The sequence below is a fragment of the Thamnophis sirtalis genome, unplaced genomic scaffold, assembly GCF_051295495.1.
Source record: "Thamnophis sirtalis isolate CommonGarterSnake01/CBP01778 unplaced genomic scaffold, rThaSir2_p1.2 scaffold_3, whole genome shotgun sequence".
NCBI classification, from domain to species: Eukaryota; Metazoa; Chordata; class Lepidosauria; order Squamata; family Natricidae; genus Thamnophis; species Thamnophis sirtalis.
The window spans coordinates 9,915,279-9,939,039 of record NW_028261383.1 but is presented as its reverse complement, the minus strand read 5'-3'; the positions used below and the strand labels follow the sequence as shown (position 1 = coordinate 9,939,039).

The window sequence follows — 23,761 nt, the reverse complement described above, 5'->3', positions numbered from 1 at the left end:
CCTCCCGAAGAGAAGTGGTAGCAACCGCCTGGATCCAGCCTCGTGTCACCTCACTGCTGTTGGCAACCAGCCAGGAGGGACACGGGTCCAGTACACAGGTGGAGGCACTCACAGCTCTCATGGCCTTGTCCACGTCCCCAGGGGCAACGTCCTGAAACTCAACCCAGGAATGGTCTACTAATTCGTCCTCTGCGCCTCGGCTGGAACTGCAGAGGTGGAGTCCAAATCCGACCGAAACCGAGCAACTTTGTCCGTTAAGAATTGGGCATAATCCTCAGCTCTATCCTGCAAGGGTTCCCCCGTATCCCTCCTATTTAGGAGGGAACGGGTTATCCTAAACAGGGCGGCTGGGCGGGACTCAGCGGACGCAACCAAGGTGGCAATATGAGATCTTTTTGCTGCCCTAAGTGCCCTGATGTACTCCTTGGTGCAAGTTGTTAGGAGTGCTCGGTTCGATTCGGATTTATCGGACCTCCATAGGTGCTCTAGGCGTCTCCTCCGGCGCTTCTTCTCCCGGAGCTTCTCGGTGAACCAAGGAGGCCTCCGGGATCCGCCACCTCGGAGGGGCCGTAGTGGCGCAATCCGGTCAAGGGTCTCCGATGCTGCCGAGTGCCAGGCAGCAACCAGAGTCTCCACTGGACTGTGGCCGAGAGTATCAGGAATAACCCCAAGCTCCGTCTGGAACCTCAGGGGGTCCATAAGTCGCCTGGGGCGGAAACACTTGGTCGGTTCCTCCTCCCTACAGTGGGGGTTTGGTCTCCGAAAGTCAAGCCTCAGTAGGCAGTGGTCTGACTACGACAGGGGTATGATCTCATTACCCCTCAGACCAAGATCATAAGTCCACTGCTCCGAGAGGAATACGAGGTCGAGCATGTGACCCGCTGAGTGTGTTGGGCCCCGGATTACCTGGGTCAAGCCCATGGCCGTCATGGAGGCCATGAACTCCTGCGCCCCATCAGAGTGTTCACCGAGCGAAGGCAGATTGAAGTCCCCCAAGACCATGAGCCTGGGGAACTCAATTGCTAGCTCGGCTACTGACTCGAGGAGCGAGGGGAGGGCTGCTGCAACGCTGTTGGGAGGCAGGTACGTTAACAGCAGACCCACTTGACCCTTGAGGTCCAACTTCACCAGTAGGGACTCACACCCGACAAGCTCCGGAGCAGGGATCCTACGAGGTGCTAGAGACTCCCGGATAACAATAGCCACACCCCCACCCCTTCCCTGGGCTCTCGGCTGATGCAGCACCTGAAATCCTTCTGGGCACATCTCTACGAGGGGGACTCCTCCCTCCGGGCCCAGCCAGGTTTCAGTAATACATGCCAGGTCTGCCCTCTCGTCTAAAATTAAGTCCCGGACGAGGGGAGCCTTGTGAACTACAGACCTGGCATTTAGCAACAACAGCCTGAGACCAGGGTCCTGATTACTCGCGCCATCTGGCCTCGGAGTGGGACTCATAGGGCCGGAAGGAGGGATCTCTGTGACGTAGCGAACCCTCCTTCCCCGGTAATGGCCAGCCCTAAAGTCCCCGCCATATCTGCCCCTCCCTGTTACGACCGTGATGCTCCGACCCACTCCTGTGGCCATGGCTCCCTCAACCACCCCTATTGCTCCCGCATCCCCCAACAGGCCCTCCAAATCAAACATACTCATTCATCCACTCAAGCAGTCCCCACGTAATATTTAAAACACATAAAAAATACAATGATAATAGAATAATAAAAAGTGGGCTCATTCATTCAGCACAGGCAAGCTTCATAACTCATCATACCAGGTAAAAATTGCGCAATTGTGCGAGTTAGTGAAGGCTTATATGAAGGATCTTAAAATCTTGGCCTTCTCGTTTACAAAGTCCAAAAGGAGTCCAATAAAAAGTGTATATGGACCAAAAATGTATATGGTCCAGAAAGAAAGAAATCTTTGACAATTGGAAGGCCAGAGTCTAAACAGGAGCAGTGAATCTTGGTCCTTTTTTGACTTGTGCTCTTCAACCCCCAGAATTCCTTAGCTCGCCATGCTTAAAAACCAGGTTCCTTTACTTGGAGAATTCTGGGAGTTGAAGTCCACGTGTCTTAAAGTTGCCAAGTTTGGCGGTCCTTGGCCTAAATTTATGGAATTATGGTCTGTTGTTATTTATAGTGCCTTCCTGCTGCAAAGTCTTTAGGTGTCCAATAAATTGAAAAGGGAGAAAGAATTATGGTCAATATTTCCTTGGTCTTCAAGAAAAGCATTATAAGCGTTACGAGACCCCTGAATCTTCTAAATAAAAAGTTAAAAACTCAAAATGTACTATGGGAGAAGGCAAAAGGCACAAATAGGAGAGTTTTGAAGACCTCAAAAAAGAAGTAGTATGCTGGAAATAGGAAGTATATTGAAAGCTATGCTATATTACTGCTGAAGTTACATTTAGAAAAATTTAGAAAACTGATGAGGTTTCTCTGTGTACACGTTAGGATAAATAGCTTGGCTGAGTGTGGGAATCAAGGCTGTCGCCTTAAAGCTAGGCAGCATAGCTAAGGAAATAAAGGATAATAAAATTGTCTGAATTATAACCTTAGTGAAAAGTTGCCATAGCCATGTTGAAGACAGCCCTGAGATAATCAAGATAATATTTGGAATTCATCCTGAGTGTCTACATGAAAAAACAGTTCTGTCTTCTGAACCGTTAAGATAAACACGCAGAATTAAAAAGCCTTGCACCAAAGATATCCTTTTGCCCTCACGATCATAAAATGCAGTCTAGCGTAGCAAGATCCAGTTACTCCCAACATGCTTGTGCTGAGTTATAACTTTTTGTTACTCCCTGCTGTGAACCACTTCTTATCTCCTGTCCAAGGCCAGTCAACTGAAAACCTTTGTTTTCCTTCCTGCCTCCCTTAGTCAGGATGTTAATTTATAGAATACTGTGAACTCTTCTTTTTGATTGATTGTGCCAAATGTTGATTACATATGTGCCTTTGATGTGATAACGATGTAATTAGCTTTGCCTAATAAAAAGGCTCTCTGAAAGAGCAGAGTTAAGCCATTTTCACCCAAGATCAGCCTCGTGTCATCCTTTAGTGTGATCTTTAGCATTAAGTCATGAAAGTGCTTCATTTAGTTGGGGAGACCTCTGCTTTTCAGCAGACGCTGTCTCTTCAGCTGAGCTCTATATATACTGGTATGCAGGAAGGCCAAGATGTTAGTGTAAAACAGGCAGGATTTACTCTAAAGCAGTGGTTCTCAAACTTTTTCAGTCCACCGCCCCCTTGGTGCTACAAACTGATCCTCAGTGCCTCCCACACAGTGGTGGAATTCAATCTTTTTTTACTACCGGTTCTGTGGGCGTGGCTTGGTGGGCATAGCTGGGGATCATGTGACCGGGTGGTTTGCATGACGGAAGGAAGATAGTAACAGTAAAATTCAAAACTGTAACAATTAATTGCACATTTATTCAAAATCCAATTTAAAAACCTTTTTAGTTAATGTTAATTCAACACAATTGTTGAACATGATCCAGTGATACCAGGTTCTCAAAGTCTGATAGTCATTTTTCAAGAACCTTAGTAACGTAGTAAACTCAGTAAAATTTAGTAACTACTTCACTGTTTAGTCAATTCTGTGTAATACAGTGCATGCCTGATCATTCACACACACACTGCTGCCTTTTGTTCCCCCCCCCCCAAATAACAGGGTGGGGTGGGGGTAGAGAAGGAAGAAGACTTTGTTCTGTGGTATCTGCCATTTCAGAAATGCTCATTAGACTGCCCCACGTGATCAGTCTTTCCGTATTCCTCAATATATTGGTGCCCAGCAGCTGGTCAAAATCCTAGTAGTACTTATGGAGCTGTAGATGATACTATGGCAAAATACAAGTCTTGCAGCTCATGTATACTTACACAACATAAGAGTGATGCCATTGTTCAGCCGTGATACAAGATGGCGATTTTATAGCGTTTGTGACTGATATGTGACTACTTAACTGGCTCCACTCTCCTGAAGACCTCTCATCATTAACTATTAAAAGCCTATAAATAACCCTTTGAAATTTGAGGGGAGCGAAAACCCTGTTTATTTGTTTATTTCCAATTTTTATTTATAATGGCGCCCAGATCAAAACAGGCAAAGCGCTCTCTTACGAAGGAGTTTAAAGAATCTGCTATAAAATCGCTGCCCTTGCCTCCTACGCCATCTGTTGGAGATTTGTTAACACAGGAATCTCTTTTTCAAACACTTAAGGATTTCAGACAGGAAATTAAGGAATTTGTACTGGATTTATATGACAAACTTGAGGCCAAAATTGCCCAAATAAAGGTGGATATGACTGGAGTTATGTTGGTTATGACAGATTATATTGCTGAAATGGAGGACAAATTGGAAATTTTGGAAGAGGCTAACCTTAATCTGACTTCTAATATCCAGACGCTACAAGAAATTGGAAATGTTCAAAAACAACTTGTTATGATAAATTATAATAGGAAAGCGTTTGCAATAAGAGTTAGAGGACTGCGCGAAAAGGAACAAGAGAATTTAAAACAGACTTTTGCTGAAGCTTTTAGTCGTTCGGTGGGAAGTCCGGGACTTAATTTTGATTGGCAGATTCAAAAAATTTATCGCCAGAATTTGCGTGTAGCAGAACAGCGACAGCTCCCGAGGGACATAATTATATACTTTTCCACAAAAGAATCCAGAAATGCGATTATACAAAAGTTTTACAATAATAGGCTACGAATCGATGGACAGGATTTGACTGTTTTTAAAGAAATTCCATTTCAGATGTTGAAAGCAAGGAGAGACTATACTTTTTTAACTCAAGAACTTAGAAGCTCCCAGATACAGTATAAATGGGAAGCGCCAGAAGGTATTACAGTTACATTTGAGAATCAAAGATATTGTCTCAATTCTGTTCCGGAAGCTCGAGATTTTTATTATAAGACTCTGAAGGTGGGACTTCCTGATTCACCCGGAAACGTGGAAAGACAAGGAGGAGAGGACAAGCAGCGGACCATCTAACTACAAGACGGAGGGCGTTGTTCTCCCCCTCTCGGAGAGGCAGAAGAACTTTGCGATCTTTGTTTGGTATAGAGGGGTGGAGCTGGATATTGATGAAATATTGGGACTGAACGAGGCGGTTTGGATTCTGGACACACATTTTATGGGACCTATATGCTTGAACTCTAATCTAAATTGCCCAGGACTTTAAAGTGAAGAGAGTTGTGCCAGGTCCCCGGGTGTGGGACCTGGGAAGTCGGAGGGGATTAGGGAGGGGGGTTCATTGGGGTGGGGGGTGGAAATACAATTTCAATATATAGAATAAGAAGAATGCACTTGTATACTGTTGTTCCTTATCTTTTCTTTTTATTTTTCTCTTTTTTTTCCTTTTCTTTCCTTTTTTCTTTTTAGCTCAATTTTAGTAGTTAAGAATTGAATAGATTAATGAATAGAGAAATGCACCAAAGTGAGAAGTAGAGGGAAAGAAGAGGGAGAAGTAAGGAGGGAGGAAGAGGGGAATGTAAGGAGAGTGAGAGGGGAAGGTAAGGAGGGTGAGGAAGGGGAGAAAGGAAGGTAGGAGGGGAAAAGGAAGTAGGTGGGGTGATAGTTAGAGGGGAGAAATGAAAGTTGGAGGGGGAGAAGAAGGGGTGTATGGAGGATGAAAGTGCCAGGTTGGTTTTATACGCTGGACGATGAGTTGTGTTTAAGGTTTTTTTTTATGTCTTTTTTATTGCAAATACTCAGTATATAGGTGATTGTATAAAATTGAAAAATGAAAATGAATAAAATATTTGAAATGAAAAAAAAAAGAGTGATGCCATTATCCACGTTTATCTGTGACAAAGGTCTCACTGTGCATAAATATCAAGATAGGAAGGGCACTTTATTAAAAAAAAACTGCAGTGTTTTGACTCCATTTGGTTATAAAACATCTTGTTTGGCATACTGGAACATTTGGACAGCATTTTCTTCTAATATGGGATGTTCTATCATAATTTTGTTTTGCTTTGTTTTTTACTGTATGTGACAATAACCAACTTTAGACCACTTTTTTATTTACTTTTTTTTAAACTGTATATGTTGGAAATGCTTATTTCTCTTCCACAATCTCCCCTATATTTCAGCATTCAATTAGATTACTTTGCAACTGAAAGTTTGAGAAACCATCCCAAGTACCCTTCCTCCCGCTCCAGAAACTAGTAGTTAGCCATTTTTCATTTTCCTTTTCACGCCACTTACAAATGTAATCATGAGAAATGTTTGAGCAAAATTAATCAGGCCAAAATTCAAACAATCAATTTCTCATGTATACTGGGAGATCACAAATGAAATTCAAGCATTCTCTAAACTCATCTATCTTTCCTCATATGAATTACCTTGTGTGTAATAAGGGATGATTTATGCTTCAAGTAATGATCGCAGACTCGACAATTCAAAGATTTCTACATGGTGTGAGTCCTCTGGTGTGCCACCAGGTTGAAATTCTGACTGAAACCTCCCCCACAATTAGGACATTCAAATGGTTTCTAACCTGTGTGAGTCCTCTGGTGTGTCTATAGGCTGGAACTCAGACTAAAACCTTTCCCACAATCAGGACATTTGAAGGGTTTCTCTCCTGTGTGAGTCCTGGTGTCTAACTAGATTAGAATTATCACTAAAGCTTTTCCCACAGATATGACATTCAAATGGTTTCTCACCTTTGTGAGTCCTCTGGTGTTTCACCAGGCTGGAATGATCACAGAAACCTTTCCTACAGGAAAGACATTCAAAGGGTTTCTAACCTGTGTGAGTCCTTTGGTGTGCCACCAGATTGGAATTCTGACTAAAACTTTTCCCACAAATAGGACATTCAAAGGGTTTCTCTCCTGTGTGAGTCCTCTGGTGTGTCACCAGATTGGAATTCTGACTAAAGCTTTTCCCACAGATAGTACATTCAAAGGGTTTCTCTCCTGTGTGAGTCCTCTGGTGTTTCCGTAGGCTGATACTCTGACTAAAACCTTTTCCACAATCAGGACATTTGAAGGGTTTCTCTCCGGTGTGAGTCCTCTGGTGTTTCACAAGACTGGAATTATCACTAAAGCTTTTCCCACAGATAGGAGATTCAATGAGTTTCTCTCCTGTGTGAGTCCTCTGGTGTCTCACCAGGTTGGAATGAACACAGAAACATTTCCTACAGGAAAGACATTCAAAGGGTTTCTCTCCTGTGTGAGTCCTCTGGTGTGTCCGTAGGCTGGAACTGTGACTAAAACCTTTTCCACAATCAGGACATTTGAAGGGTTTCTCTCCGGTGTGAGTCCTCTGGTGTATCACCAGATTGGAATTGTGATTAAAGGTTTTCCCACAGATAGGACATTCAAAGGGTTTCTCTCCTGTGTGAGTCCTCTGGTGTATCACCAGATTGGAATTCTGATTAAAGGTTTTCCCACAGATAGGACATTCAAAGGGTTTCTCTCCTGTGTGAGTCCTCTGGTGTATCACCAGATTGGAATTCTGATTAAAGGTTTTCCCACAGATAGGACATTCAAAGGGCTTCTCTCCTGTGTGAGTAATCTGGTGTGTCCGTAGGCTGAAACTCTCACTAAAACCTTTTCCACAATCAGGACATTTGAAGGGTTTCTCTCCTGTGTGAGTCCTCTGGTGTCTCACCAGACCCAAATTTTTAATAAAGCTTTTCCCACAGATAGGACATTCAAAGGGTTTCTCTCCTGTGTGAGTCCTCTGGTGTATCACCAGATTGGAATTCCGATTAAAGGTTTTCCCACAGATAGGACATTCAAAGGGCTTCTCTCCTGTGTGAGTCCTCTGATGTGTCACCAGATTGCCATTCTGATTAAAGGTTTTCCCACAGATAGGACATTCAAAGGGTTTCTCTCCTGTGTGAGTCCTCTGGTGTGTTCGTAGGCTGAAACTCAGACTAAAACCTTTTCCACAATCAGGACATTTGAAGGGTTTCTCTCCTGTGTGAGTAATCTGGTGTGTCACCAGATGGGAATTCTGACTAAAGCTTTTCCCACAGATAAGACATTTAACGGGTTTCTCTCCTGTGTGAGTCCTCTGGTGTTTCCGTAGGCTGGAACTCTGACTAAAACCTTTTCCACAATCAGGACATTTGAAGGGTTTCTCTCCGGTGTGAGTCCTCTGGTGCGTAACAAGACTGGAATTATCACTAAAGCTTTTCCCACAGATAGGACATTCAAAGGGTTTCTCTGCTGTGTGAGTCCTCTGGTGTCTCACCAGAAGGGAATTCTGTTTAAAGGTTTTCCCACAAATAGGACATTCAAAGGGTTTCTCTCCTGTATGAGTCCTCTGGTGTCTCACCAGAATGGAATTCTGTTTAAAGGTTTTCCCACAAATAGGACATTCAAAGGGTTTCTCTCTTGTATGAGTCCTCTGGTGTCTCACCAGGTTACAATTATCACTAAAGTTTTTCCCACAGATATGACATTCAAATGGTTTCTCTCCTGTGTGAGTAACCTGGTGTCTCACCAGATGGGAATTCCAACTGAAACGTTTCCCACAGTCAGAACATTCAAAGGGTTTCCTACCTGTGTGAGTCCTCTGATGTGTCACCAGATTGGAATTCTGATTAAAGGTTTTCCCACAGATAAGACATTCAAAGGGCTTCTCTCCTGTGTGAGTCATCTGGTGTTTCCGTAGGCTGAAACTCTCACTAAAGCTTTTCCCACAGTCCGGACATTCAAAGAGTTTCTCTTCTGTGTGTGTGGTCTTGTGTCTCAGGAGGTGGGAATTTCTAATGAAACTTTTCCCACAATCTCCACACTTATAAGGTTTCTCCATGGAGTGAATCCTCTGATGTATTTTCAAGTACGATTGAAATTTCTCCCAGAGTCAGGACATTGAATGGGTTTTTCTCCTTTATGGTTCCTCTAGTATTTCACAAATTGGAATCATAACTGAAAGTTTTCCAACAATCAGGACATTCAAAGCATTTATCTCCTATGTGAGTCTTCTGATGTATCACCAGGCTGGAATTGTGACTTTCCCATAATCAGGACATTCAAAGGGTTTTTCTTCTGTGAGAGTTGTCTGGTGTCTCTTCAGATGGAAATTTCTAATGTTGTTTTTCCCACAATCTGGATACTCATACAGTTTCTCCCTGGAGTCAATCTACTGATGTGTCACCAGACTAAAATTGTGACTAAATTTTTCCCCACAATCATGACATTCAAATGGTTTCACTTTTGTGGTCTTGGGTGCTTCACTAGGGTGGAATTCTCACTGAAACTTTTCCCACAGAAAGGATGTCCAAATGGTTTTATTCCTGTGTGTGTATCCTTTAGTGTCTCAAGACCTGAGAATTTCTAATGTAACTTTCTCACAATCTGCAGTCATACGTTTTCTCCCTCCTGTGAGTTATCTAATGTAGCACCATGTTGCCATGCTCACTAAAACATTTACATTGGGAGCACTTCCCTCTTGTGTGGTGATACTTCCATGAACCACAAAGGAGCTGTTGTGACCATAGTTTTTGCCACATTCAGGTAATTTGTATGGATTTTCTCCTTTCTGGCCCCACTAGTACATAATCAGTTGTGATTTGCAATCTGTACTTTTCCCACAATAGGCAAATATATGGAGCTTTTTCACAGCTGATATACTTGGGGAGGTCAAAATTATGGACAATGTCTTGTTTAGTGGTGCTTTCATTTAAGTCGTCTTCTTCCTCACAGAGAGAGGCCTGCATTACTGTCTCTCTTCCTCCCCACGGACTTCCACATATATGCCTCTTTTGCTGAATGATATAAAATCTACGTTCACCTCTCATTCAATTTATCCTTGAGTTCTCCATAATCTGCTTATTCTTTCTCAATTTTCTCTCTTTTGTCAGCTGCTGGAGGAAGAGCAGATTTGTATGGTTTTCTGCAGGAAATGGAAAATATTTTGATTTCTGCCTTGATTTTCTTCCCTTTTCACCACTGATTGTTATTTACAGTTGTCCAGAGTGCTCTTATTGCCATCCTGGTCATCTGTAAGATGCAAAGAAAAGTGTAACTTTACTTGTTTATAAAATGGTTAGAGATGAGGTGAAAAAAGAAGTATACACCACTTTTGTTCATGGAAGTCCTCAGCTGCAAATAAGGGCAGAAAATACTGTCTGCAACCCCTCTGGTGATATCCTTGTTCAAGTAGTCCTCACTTAACTTCCTGCAATTGGAACTGATATTTGCGTCACTAAGCAGCTCAATCATAAAGCATCTTGTCACATGACAGTGCCAACTTATATCTGCTCCTCTGTAGTTGCTAAGCTAATTACTGTGGGTTGTTAAAGGGAATTTCGTATGACTGTGACTTGCAATTTCCTGCCAGTATATCCACTGATTTTGCTTGTCAGAAGCTAGCTGGGAAGGTCACAACTGGGGATCATGAGTGTGGGATGCCGCCGCCATCATAAATGTGCAACTATCGGCAGAACCCAAATTGGTGCAATTCCTTCTCCTGCACCTTCAAAACCAGAGTCACTACTAAAGTGCGGTCACGGAACAAGTGCTAGGATTACCACAAATTTTGTGGACCAGGTGCACATCTGCTTCTAGTGTGTAACTTTGAAGGCTCAGGAAGGAAGTGGTAAGTGAGGACTACCTGTGCAACAAAGATGCCAATACCTATTTTCTAGAAAGTGCTGGATTAAGCACAATTGAATCCGACTAATACATGGATGGAACAGGAAATATCATACTTATTGGCAAGACCTGGAAGTTAAAAAACTTGTAAATTTTATTCATCTGTCATTTTCAATACACATGTGGATTACAAACTATATCAAGAGGGCAACATCAAGATATAATGGAAGACTTTAGCTACCCTGATATCAACTGGGAGACAAAGTGTACAGCAAGCAGAAGATTGAATAGATTCGAAACCAACTTAGCTGACAACTTTGTCATCCCAAAGATAGAGGAGTGAACTAGTGGAAAAACTATACTCGACCTAATTCTTACTAATAGGGAAGCGATAGAAGGAGTTGAAGTTGTCGGAATCTTGGGTGAGTGACCACGTCTTACTGGAATTCAATATAATGCAAACACAAGCAATAGAATATAACCCAACAAGTGTCTTAAACTTTAGAAGAGCTGATTTTAACAAATTCAGAGCCTAAGCAAAATTTCATGGATCAAAAAGAGAAAATAATGCAAGGACTGTGGGAAACTAGGGGTGACATGATAGCCATCTTCCAATACTTGAGGAGTTGCCACAAAAGAGGGAGGGGTGTCATCCTATTCTCCAAAGCCCCTGGAGGCAGGACAAGGACCTGCATGGACACTCATCAAGGAGAGAAGCAGCCTAGAACTAAGGAGAAATTTCCTGGCACTAAGAACAGTGAACCAGTGGAAGGTTTCCCTTCAGAAGTTGTGGACGCTCCATCATTGGTGGCTTTTAAACAGAGACGTTTGTCTGAAATGATATTGGGCCTCCTGCTTGATCAGGGCGTCGGAATAGAAGACCTGCAAGGTCCCTCCCAGCTCTGTCACAAACCCTCCAGTGATGGGAGCACCCACAACCTCTGGGGGGAAACCATTCCCGAAGAATCAACCTTCACTGGAAGGAGACTTTTACAATCTTCCCATCAGAAGGAAAATTGCAGCCACCAGTTTCACAGCGTGCAGCACCAGTGGACTTAAATTTGGGGAGGAAGGGAAGGAACCTGCAGCAGCAGCTGAGATGCTTCAGCCCAGTTGCTTCTTTGCTTCCAGGCCGTGGAGGAAACCAAACAGCCCGACTTACTCCCGGACTCACCTTCCAGCTGCTGCTTCGATCATGAGAAGAGCAAAAAAAACCGCTCTGCACACCACTCTCCTCCCATGAGTGATCCGGAAGAGGAAGTTCAGCTGTCCCAAAGGTGCTTTTTTCAAAAGGCAACTGGACTTTCTTTCTTCTACGCTTCCCGTCGCTTTCCAACCTTTCTAGCAACAGAGTACTCGATGGTTTTAACTCCTTTAAGCTCAACCACAGGTATTATCCGCTTTCTAGGCATAGTGTTGCCTGTTTGAGCACCATCTTCAGATAGGAGGCAGAAAAAAAATCCTTCTCCAGTTTCTACTTAAGGTGTTTGCACTGAAATAAAGGACACGTGTGGGAAAGGGTGATATGGAAACTATAGCAAGCTTGCTAAAAATTCATTGCAACAGGATGTAGGCATGGCTACCTTGGTATTTTCCTTATTGTGTCATATACTGTCAAACAACCAGCTGTGTTTCCTGCTTGGGTGACTAGGTAAAATATAGAAGCGTGCTGAAAAAAATATACAGGCTCTTTCCCAGCCTTTGTCCAAATCCGAATACAGGTATTCCTTGATTTCCCACCGCACTGAATCTTCTAAATAAAAAGTTAGAAACTCAAAATGTACTATGGGAGAAGGCAAAAGGCACGAATAGGAGAGTTTTGAAGACCTCAAAAAAGAAGTAGTATGCTGGAAATAGGAAGTATATTGAAAGCTATGCTATATTACTGCTGAAGTTACATTTAGAAAAATTTAGAAAACTGATGGAAGTTTCTCTGTGTACACGTTAGGATAAATAGCTTGGCTGAGCTCTGTATTACACATACTGGTATGCAGGAAGGCTAAGATGTAAAACAGGCAGGAATTACTTTAAGCAGTGGTTCCCAAACTTTTTCAGTCCACCGCCCCCTTGGTGCTACAAACTGATCCTCAGTGCCTCCCACCCAGTGGTGGAATTCAATCTTTTTTTACTACCGGTTCTGTGGGCGTGGCTTGGTGGGCATGGCTGGGGATCATGTGACCGGGCAGTTTGTAGGACGGAAGGAAGATAGTAACAGTAAAATTCAAAACTGTAACAATTAATTGCACATTTATTCAAAATCCAATTTAAAAACCTTTTTAGTTAATGTTAATTCAACACAATTGTTGAACATGATCCAGTGATACCAGGTTCTCAAAGTCTGATAGTCATTTTTCAAGAACCTTAGTAACGTAGTAAACTCAGTAAAATTTAGTAACTACTTCACTGTTCAGTAAATTCTGTGTAATACAGTGCATGTCTGATCATTTACACACACACTGCTGCCTTTTGTTTTTTTTCCAAAATAACAGGGTGGGGTGGGGGTAGAGAAGGAAGAAGACTTTGTTCTGTGGTATCTGCCATTTCAGAAATGCTCATTAGACTGCCCCACGTGATCAGTCTTTCCGTATTCCTCAATATATTGGTGCCCAGCAGCTGGTCAAAATCCTAGTAGTACTTATGGAGCTGTAGATGATACTATGGCAAAATACAAGTCTTGCAGCTCATGTATACTCATACAACCTAAGAGTGATGCCATTATCCAGGTTTATCTGTGACAAAGGTCTCACTGTGCATAAATATCAAGATAGGAAGGGCACTTTATTAAAAAAAACTGCAGCATTTTGACTCCATTTGGTTATAAAACATCTTGTTTGGCATACTGGGAACATTTGGACAGCATTTTCTTCTAATATGGGATGTTGTTCTATCATAATTTTGTTTTGCTTTGTTTTTTCCTGTATGTGACAATAACCAACTTTAGACCACTTTTTTATTTACTTTTTTAAAAACTGTATATGTTGGAAATGCTTATTCCTCTTCCACAATCTCCCCTATATTTCAGCGTTCAATTAGATTACTTTGCAACTGAAAGTTTGAGAAACCATCCCAAGTACCCTTCCTCCCACTTCTAGCTTTTTAAGGCCACCTCTACGAATGGAGCAAGGAGGCAGAGGGGGGCTAGCCTCTCTCCCCCCCACCGCATGTTTACCTTTATTGCATTTCTAAGGTGGGAGGGGTAGAGGCAGGCGAGAGTGATGCATCCGTGTGGAGCGAGTGCAAGAGGGATTGGGGGAGGGGTTGGCTCTGTTGCACATGCGCACTGCGATGCAATGCAATCATCGCGGAGGCGGCTCACAACACAGTCCCGGAAGGGGAGTCAGAAGTAAAGCCATTTATAAAAGTGCGAGAGAGGCAGGCGAGCGCTCTTGCGTAATGACATCGGACTCTGCTGCGTAATGCAGCACCAATTCCCAATCTCTGAAATGCAGGCCCAAGGACAGCCCTGTTCAGTCCCACATCTCTTCTCCATGCACAGCACACGCAGAGTCGTATCAGAGGAGAAATGCAGGCAAAAGGCTCTTCTCTTTTTTCTCTGCCTCACTTCCCCCCCCCCTTGCAGCCTGACATGCTTGTATGCCTCCTGAGCGAGCGAGCGAAAAATCCTTCCAGTCTTTGGGACGTTAGACTGAATTTCACCCCTGCTGGAAGTGCCCAGATGACTGGCGGCCAACAGAGCCCCAGGCAGAATTGCGCCCTGCGAGGGGGCCATTTCCAGCACCCCGCTGCCACCTCCTTTGCCTCTTAGCGCCCCCCTTGCATCTTAGTGCCCCCCCTGCTGCCCCCTTGCCTCTTAGCATCCCCCTAAGTCATCCCACCGCCCCTCAGGGGACGGTACCACCCCCTTTGGGAACCACTGCTCTAAAGGGAGATGAGAAAATTCTTTCTGACTCTGACTTGTAAACTGTGTGGCAAATGCTGTGTAAAACCCCCAGTGGACGTTGGTCTAATACAAAGACTTTGAGAGAGATTTCGTGTTACTTTTTCTACACAATAAAGTTGTTGCTTATAATCCCAATGTGTGAGGCGTGGGCACGCCTGGTAAGGCGGCTGCAGCCGGAAAGGTAAGGAAAAACCAAAAGTGCCTTTGAGTCCAGAAGGATCTCCTTCCTTCTTTCAACACGAAGGCAAGAAAAATTCTTGAGGAGGAAATGGGGAATACGCCTGGAACCTTCTTTCTGCAGACTTCAAGCATGCTCTGTTAGGCTTGGAACTGTTTTACTATAGGAGAAATAGTTTGTACAGGTAGTCCTCAACTTACAACGATTGAGGCCAAAATTTTTGTTAAGTCAGTCACATTTAGGGCAATTTGCTCCATTTTGTGACCTTGCCACAGTTAAGTGAATAACCACAATTGTTAAATTAGCAACATGGGTGAATCTAGTTTTTCCCGTTGACGTTACTTGTCAGAAGGTCACAAGAGGTGATATTAAATATTTCCTAGTTCAGAAGTTTTCTTCTGCTTCAAAGTGGTATGGTTAATGGGGGGCAATGTTCCCTCTAATTTTTTTTCAGTGTGAGCGGAAAAGTATAGTGTTTGAGCGGCACAGTTTCATGCCTGAGCACCTAAGAGAGCCACAGTTTGAACTGCTGTCACGTCTGCTGGACATTTGCGCAACATTCCAAGCGTCAAGCGCCGATTGCTAGCGAGGTTTCAGCCTGATGAATGCCAGGCATGAAAAGTGCCACTCAAAGACTATACTTTTCCGCTCACCCTGAAAAAAAAAAGGCTCTCTGCTCAGCTTTTAGATTGTTAGACTGGCTAGAGAGAGACATGGCACCAACAGGGTCCTGGGTCCTGGCATTTTGCAGGCAACCTGTCCTCTCACATTCCTTTGGAATGCAACCCATCACATGTGAATTAGATTTTGCCAATTATCCTATTAAAAGATAACGCTATTATTCTAAAATACGACTAACTCGATATTAAAAACTGTAAATATGTAATGCTGATAAATAATAGCAGTAATTGTTATTTAGTATGATTAAAATCAGTATTGATATATCAATATAATATCTATCGAAATTGACAATATACACTAAAATAACAATACAAATATATAATGTGGAATATAAATGTAATAAATATAATATATAAATGCAACATAAATGTAATAAAATAATTTATCATGAAACTCTCCCCCTTTAAAGTAGTAAGATCAATTAAATAGTCTAGCAAGTTTGGACAATATGCTATATGTTATGTTACTTAAAAATATATATACCTCAGAATCAGATACAACATCCACATCATTTCCAACTGAGTCAATAAAATCATATGCCATGCCAAAACTATTTTAAATAAAGATATGAAATTAATCAAGTATTGCATTTATTTTTCAAAATGAATGTACAATTTTTTTATTATTTAAGTTTTGTACCCTATATTTTCTAACTAACGTTAACTTTAAAAAGACGTTACATCAGACTACAATACAAGTAATTAAATGAAGACTAAAATAAGTGTTTTGGCATATTGAGCTTTTTATATTTCTTTCTTATATTGCTTCCTTAGTTGAGAACTTGCTCCTCAGCTTACTTACGCATTAACTGTTTGTTGCTTTTATGGTTTATTCATTCACTGCTCCATCTTCAGTTTTTTTCACAGGGGGCAGGGCTTCCTTCCTCCCTCCCTCCCTCCCTTCCTTCCCTCCCTCCCTCCCTCCACTCCTTTGGCCACCAATTTTGATCCAATTCTCTCTCTCACTCTCTCTCTCTCTCTCTCACACACACACACACACACACATACACACACACACGTTCTTTGGGGGGGGGTTGAATTACTCCGCCTCACTGCGCAAAGTCGGCTCAGCATGTGTTCGTCCCCCACTTACGCCGAATCAAATCCGCGGCCGGCGGAACCAGGGGGTTGCATTTCAAAGCCGCCAGTCCTCTTGCTTCTTCTCTTTCACCAGCAAAGCTCCCGCTGGCTTCCCGGCCCATGGCAGTGGTGCCTCTCCCTCCACGCAGAGCACCTGAGCTGGCTCCCGCGTTATCCCTCCCCCTTCCTCCTCTGCCGTGCTTTTGAGGCCGCGGGAGATAGTAGGAAAGCGGCGGAGGTGGAGGCAACAAAGGAAACAAAGCAAAAGGATGTCGTGGAGGGTGGGGGTGGCCTAGAGATTCCTACGGCAGGCAGGCCTAGCCCTGCGCTAGGTCTCCAAGGAGTTCTGCTTAGTGACTCAAACATTTGATTAATGGCTGCATCAGGGAGAGCAGGGGGATTCGGGTAGTTAAGGAAAGCAATTTCACTTAAGAGCCATTGCAACCTGCAACCTTAATTCAAGGCACATAAGAGTTATATCTCGAGAACTACTTTTATGCGGGCTGTGGAATTCTGGGGCTGAAAATCGGGTGAAATCAAGGTAGAAGACTGAAACTCCACATGTGGAAATTCCATAATCAGCAGACAAAAGCTCCACCCACAATTCCATTTTGAGGAATTCCTCTACTTTTAGAAAAGGAAATATCCAAAAGTTTTGCTGATAACCAGAAACTAGTAGTTAGCCATTTTTCCTTTTCCTTTTAACTCCACTTACAAATTTAATCATGAGAAATGTTTGAGCAAAATTAATCAGGCCAAAATTCAAACAATCAATTTCTCATGTATACTGGGAGATCACAAATGAAATTCAAGTATTCTCTAAACTCATCTATCTTTCCTCATATGAATTACCTTGTGTGCAATAAGGGATGATTTATGCTTGAAGTAATGATCCCAGACTCGACAATTCAAAGATTTCTACACGGTGCGAGTCCTCTGGTGTGCCACCAGGTTGAAATTCTGACTGAAATCTCCCCCACAATTAGGACATTCAAATAGTTTCTAACCTGTGTGAGTCCTCTGGTGTTTCATCAGGCTGGAATGATCACAGAATCCTTTCCTACAGGAAAGACATTAAAAGGGTTCTCTCCTGTGTGAGTCCTCTGGTGTCTCGCCAGATTGCAATTCTGATTAAAGCTTTTCCCACAATAAGGACATTCGAAGAGTTTCTCTCCTGTGTGAGTCCTCTGGTGTGTCCATAGGCTGGAACTCAGACTAAAACCTTTCCCACAATCAGGACATTTGAAGGGTTTCTCTCCTGTGTGAGTCCTGGTGTCTCACTAGATTAGAATTATCACTAAAGCTTTTCCCACAGATATGACATTCAAATGGTTTCTCACCTGTGTGAGTCCTCTGGTGTTTCACCAGGCTGGAATGATCACAGAAACCTTTCCTACAGGAAAGACATTCAAAGGGTTTCTCTCCTGTGTAAGTCCTCTGGTGTCTCACCAGATCGGAATTTGTAATAAAGCTTTCCCCACAGATCGGACATTCAAAGGGTTTCTCTCCTGTGTGAGTCCTCTGGTGTGTCTGTACGCTGGAACTGTGACTAAAACCTTTTCCACAATCAGGACATTTGAAGGGTTTCTCTCCTGTATGAGTCCTCTGGTGTGTCACCAGATTGAAATTCTGACTAAAGGTTTTCCCACAAATAGGACATTCAAAGGGTTTCTCTCCTGTGTGAGTCCTCTGGTGTATCCGTAGGCTGGAACTCTGACTAAAACCTTTTCCACAATCAGGACATTTGGAGGGTTTCTCTCCTGTATGAGTCCTCTGGTGTGTCACCAGGTTACAATGATCACTAAAGTTTTTCCCACAGATATGACATTAAAATGGTTTCTCACCTGTGTGAGTCCTCTGGTGTCTCACCAGATTGACATTCTGATTAAAGCTTTTCCCACAGATAAGACATTTAACGGGTTTCTCTCCTGTGTGAGTCCTCTGGTGTTTCCGTAGGATGAAACTCTCACTAAAACATTTCCCACAATCAGGACATTTGAAGGGTTTTTCTCCTGTGTGAGTCCTCTGGTGTCTCACCAGATCCAAATTTTTAATAAAGCTTTCCCCACAGATAGGACATTCAAAGGGTTTCTCTCCTGTGTGAGTCCTCTGATGTGTCACCAGATTGGAATTATGATTAAAGCCTTTCCCACAGATAGGACATTCAAAGGGCTTCTCTCCTGTGTGAGTCCTCTGGTGTGTCCGTAGGCTGGAACTCAGACTAAAACCTTTTCCACAATCAGGACATTTGAAGGGTTTCTCTTCTGTGTGAGTCCTCTGGTGTCTCACCAGAATGGAATTCTGTTTAAAGGTTTTCCCACAAATAGGACATTCAAAGGGTTTCTCTCCTGTGTGAGTCCTCTGATGTGTCACCAGATTGGAATTATCACTAAAGTTTTTCCCAAAAGATAGAACATTCAAAAGGTTTCTCACCTGTGTGAGTCCTCTGATGTGTCACCAGATTGGAATTCTGATTAAAGGTTTTCCCACAGATAGGACATTCAAAGGGTTTCTCTCCCGTGTGAGTCCTCTGATGTGTCACCAGATTGACATTCTGATTAAAGCTTTTCCCACAGATATGACATTCAAAGGGTTTCTCTCCTGTGTGAGTCCTCTGATGTGTCACCAGATTGGAATTCTGATTAAAGGTTTTCCCACAGATAGGACATTCAAAGGGCTTCTCTCCTGTGTGAGTCCTCTGGTGTTTCCGTAGGCTGAAACTCTCACTAAAACCTTTTCCACGATCAGGACATTTGAAGGGTTTCTCTCCGGTGTGAGTCCTCTGGTGTGTCACAAGACTGGAATTATCACTAAAGCTTTTCCCACAGATAGGACATTTGAAGGGTTTCTCTCCTGTGTGAGTCCTCTGGTGTCTCACCAGAATGGAATTCTGATTAAAGCTTTTCCCACAGATAGGACATTCAAAGGGCTTCTCTCCTGTGTGAGTCCTCTGATGTGTCACCAGATTGGAATTATGATTAAAGCTTTTCCCACAGATAGGACATTCAAAGGGTTTCTCTCCTGTGTGAGTCCTCTGGTGTGGTCGTAGGCTGGAACTCAGACTAAAACCTTTTCCACAATCAGGACATTTGAAGGGTTTCTCTCCAGTGTGAGTCCTCTGGTGTGTCACAAGACTGGAATTATCACTAAAGCTTTTCCCACAGATAGGACATTTGAAGGGTTTCTCTTCTGTGTGAGTCCTCTGGTGTCTCACCAGAATGGAATTCTGATTAAAGCTTTTCCCACAGATAGGACATTCAAAGGGCTTCTCTCCTGTGTGAGTCCTCTGATGTGTCACCAGATTGGAATTATGATTAAAGCTTTTCCCACAGATAGGACATTCAAAGGGTTTCTCTCCTGTGTGAGTCCTCTGGTGTGGTCGTAGGCTGGAACTCAGACTAAAACCTTTTCCACAATCAGGACATTTGAAGGGTTTCTCTCCGGTGTGAGTCCTCTGGTGTGCCACAAGACTGGAATTATCACTAAAGCTTTTCCCACAGATAGGACATTTGAAGGGTTTCTCTCCTGTGTGAGTCCTCTGGTGTGTCACCAGGCTGTAATTAAAACTAAAACCTTTCCCACAAATAGGACATTCAAAGGGTTTCTCTCCTGTGTGAGTCCTCTGGTGTCTCACCAGATTGACATTCTGATTAAAGCTTTTCCCACAGATATGACATTCAAAGGGTTTCTCTCCTGTGTGAGTCCTCTGATGTGTCACCAGATTGAAATTCTGATTAAAGGTTTTCCCACAGATAGGACATTCAAAGGGCTTCTCTCCTGTGTGAGTCATCTGGTGTTTCCGTAGCCTGAAACTCTCACTAAATCTTTTCCCACAGTCCGGACATTGAAAGAGTTTCTCTTCTGTGTGTGTGGTCTTGTGTCTCAGGAGGTGGGAATTTCTAATGAAACTTTTCCCACAATCTCCACACTTATAAGGTTTCTCCATGGAGTGAATCCTTTGATGTATTTTCAAGTACGATTGAAATATCTCCCAGAGTCAGGACATTGAATGGGTTTTTTCTTCTTTATGGTTCCTCTAGTATTTCACAAATTGGAATCATAACTGAAAGTTTTCCAACAATCAGGACATTCAAAGCATTTATCTCCTATGTGAGTCTTCTGATGTATCACCAGGCTGGAATTGTGACTTTCCCATAATCAGGACATTCAAAGGGTTTTTCTTCTGTGAGAGTTGTCTGGTGTCTCTTCAGATGGAAATTTCTAATGTTGTTTTTCCCACAATCTGGATACTCATACAGTTTCTCCCTGGAGTCAATCTACTGATGTGTCACCAGACTAAAATTGTAACTAAATTTTTCCCCACAATCATGACATTCAAATGGTTTCACTTTTGTGGTCTTGGGTGCTTCACTAGGGTGGAATTCTCACTGAAACTTTTCCCACAGAAAGGATGTCCAAATGGTTTTATTCCTGTGTGTGTATCCTTTAGTGTCTCAAGACCTGAGAATTTCTAATGTAACTTTCTCACAATCTGCAGTCATACGTTTTCTCCCTCCTGTGAGTTATCTAATGTAGCACCATGTTGCCATGCTCACTAAAACATTTACATTGGGAGCACTTCCTTCTTGTGTGGTGATATTTCCATGAACCACAAGGGAGCTGTTGTGACCATAGTTTTTGCCACATTCAGGTAATTTGTATGGATTTTCTCCTTTCTGGCCCATCTAGTACATAATCAGTTGTGATTTGCAATCTGTGCTTTTCCCACAATAGGCAAATCTATGGAGCTTTTTCAAAGCTGATATATTTGAGGAGGTCAAAATTATGGACAATGTCTTGTTTAGTGGTGCTTCATTTAAGTCATCTTCTTCCTCACAGACAGAGGCCTGCATTACTGTCTGCCTTCCTCCCCACGGACTTCCACATATATCCCTCTTTTGCTGAATGATATAAAATCTACATTCACCTCTCATTCAATTTATCCTTTAATTCTGCATGATCTGCTTATTCTTTCTCAATTTTCTCTCTTTTGTTAGCTGCTGGAGGAAGAGCAGATTTGTATGGTTTTCTGCAGGAAATGGAAAATATTTTGATTTCTGGCTTGATTTTCTTCCCTTATCAACACTGATCGTTATTTACACTTGTCCAGAGTGCTCTTATTGCCATCCTGGTCATCTGTAAGATGCAAAGAAAAGTGTAACTTTGTTTATAAAATGGTTAGAGATGAGGTGAAAAAAGAAGTATACACCACTTTTGTTCATGGAAGTCCTCAGCTGCAAATAAGGGCAGAAAATACTGTCTACAACCCCTCTTGTGACATCCTTGTTCAAGTAGTCCTCACTTAACCTCCCGCAATTGGAACTGATATTTGCGTCACTAAGCAGCTCAATCATTAAGCATCTTGTCACATGACAGTGCCAACTTATATCTGTTCCTCTGTAGTTGCTAAGCTAATTACAGTGGGTTGTTAAATGCAATTTCATATGATTGTGACTTGCAATTTCCTGCCAGTATATCCACTGATTTTGCTTGTCAGAAGCTAGCTGGGAAGGTCACAACTGGGGATCATGAGTGTGGGATGCCGCCGCCATCATAAATGTGCAACTATCGGCAGAACCCAAATTGGTGCAATTCCTTTTCCTGCACCTTCAAAACCAGAGTCACTACTAAAGTGCGGTCACGGAACAAGTGCTAGGATTACCACCAATTTTGTGGACCAGGTGCACATCTGCTTCTAGTGTGTAACTTTGAAGGCTCAGGAAGGAAGTGGTAAGTGAGGACTACCTGTGCAACGAAGATGCCAATAGCTATTTTTTAGAAAGTGCTGGATTAAGCACAATTGAATCCGATTAATACATGGATGGGACAGGAAATACCATACTTATTGGCAAGACATGGAAGTTAAAAAACTTGTAAATGTTATTCATCTCTCATTCTCAATACATATGTGGATTACAAACTATATCAAGAGGGCAACATCAAGATATAATGGAAGACTTTAGCTACCCTGATATCAACTGGGAGACAAAGTGTACAGCAAGCAGAAGATTGAATAGATCGTAACCAACTTAGCTGACAACTTTATCATCCCAAAGATAGAGGAGTGAACTAGTGGAAAAACTATACTCGACCTAATTCTTACTAATAGGGAAGCGATAGAAGGAGTTGAAGTTGTCGGAATCTTGGGCGAGTGACCACGTCTTACTGGAATTCAATATAATGCAAACACAAGTAATAGAATATAACCCAACAAGTGTCTTAAACTTTAGAAGAGCTGATTTTAACAAATTCAGAGCCTAAGCAAAATTTCATGGATCAAAAAGAGAAAATAATGCAAGGACTGTGGGAAACTAGGGGTGACATGATAGCCATCTTCCAATACTTGAGGAGTTGCCACAAAAGAGGGAGGGGTGTCATCCTATTCTCCAAAGCCCCTGGAGGCAGGACAAGGACCTGCATGGACACTCATCAAGGAGAGAAGCAGCCTAGAACTAAGGAGAAATTTCCTGACACTAAGAACAGTGAACCAGTGGAAGGTTTCCCTTCAGAAGTTGTGGACGCTCCATCATTGGTGGCTTTTAAACAGAGACGTTTGTCTGAAATGATATTGGGCCTCCTGCTTGATCAGGGCGTCGGAATAGAAGACCCGCAAGGTCCCTCCCAGCTCTGTCACAAACCCTCCAGTGATGGGAGCACCCACAACCTCTGGGGGGAAGCCATTCCCGAAGAATCAACCTTCACTGGAAGGAGACTTTTTCAATCTTCCCATCAGAAGGAAAATTGCAGCCACCAGTTTCACAGCGTGCAGCACCAGTGGACTTAAATTTGGGGAGGAAGGGAAGGAACCTGCAGCAGCAGCTGAGATGCTTCAGCCCAGTTGCTTCTTTGCTTCCAGGCCGTGGAGGAAACCAAACAGCCCGACTTACTCCCGGACTCACCTTCCAGCTGCTGCTTCGATCATGAGAAGAGCAAAAAAACCGCTCTTCACACCACTTTCCTCCCATGAGTGATCCGGAAGAGGAAGTTCAGCTGTCCCAAAGGTGCTTTTTTCAAAAGGCAACTGGACTTTCTTTCTTCTACGCTTCCCGTCGCTTTCCAACCTTTCTAGCAACACAGTACTCGATGGTTTTAACCCCTTTAAGCTCAACCACAGGTATTATCCGCTTTCTACGCACAGGTGTTGCCTGATTGAGCACCATCTTCAGATAGGAGGCAGAAAAAAAATCCTTCTCCAGTTTCTACTTAAGGTGTTTGCACTGAAATAAAGGACACGTGTGGGAAAGGGTGAGATGGAAACCATAGCAAGCTTGCTAAAAATTCATTGCAACAGGATGTAGGCATGGCTACCTTGGTATTTTCCTTACTGTGTCATATACTGTCAAACAACCAGCTGTGTTTCCTGCTTGGGTGA

The 23,761-nt window shown here is 42.9% G+C and overlaps 1 protein-coding gene and 1 pseudogene across 1 annotated transcript; both read right to left on the bottom strand.

Annotated features, from left to right (window-relative positions):
- Positions 1-6,086: 6,086 nt before the first annotated feature.
- LOC148047127 (uncharacterized) lies at positions 6,087-9,524 on the bottom strand (annotated as a pseudogene).
- A 7,551-nt stretch (positions 9,525-17,075) lies between these two features.
- On the bottom strand, positions 17,076-23,474 carry LOC148047126 (uncharacterized). Its single transcript, XM_087708301.1, is given in 4 exon segments — positions 17,076-17,661; positions 17,663-18,798; positions 18,800-21,525; positions 23,289-23,474. Coding segments are annotated over 3 exon segments (2,913 nt in total). The 5' UTR covers positions 20,336-21,525; positions 23,289-23,474; the 3' UTR covers positions 17,076-17,420.
- Positions 23,475-23,761: the final 287 nt, after the last annotated feature.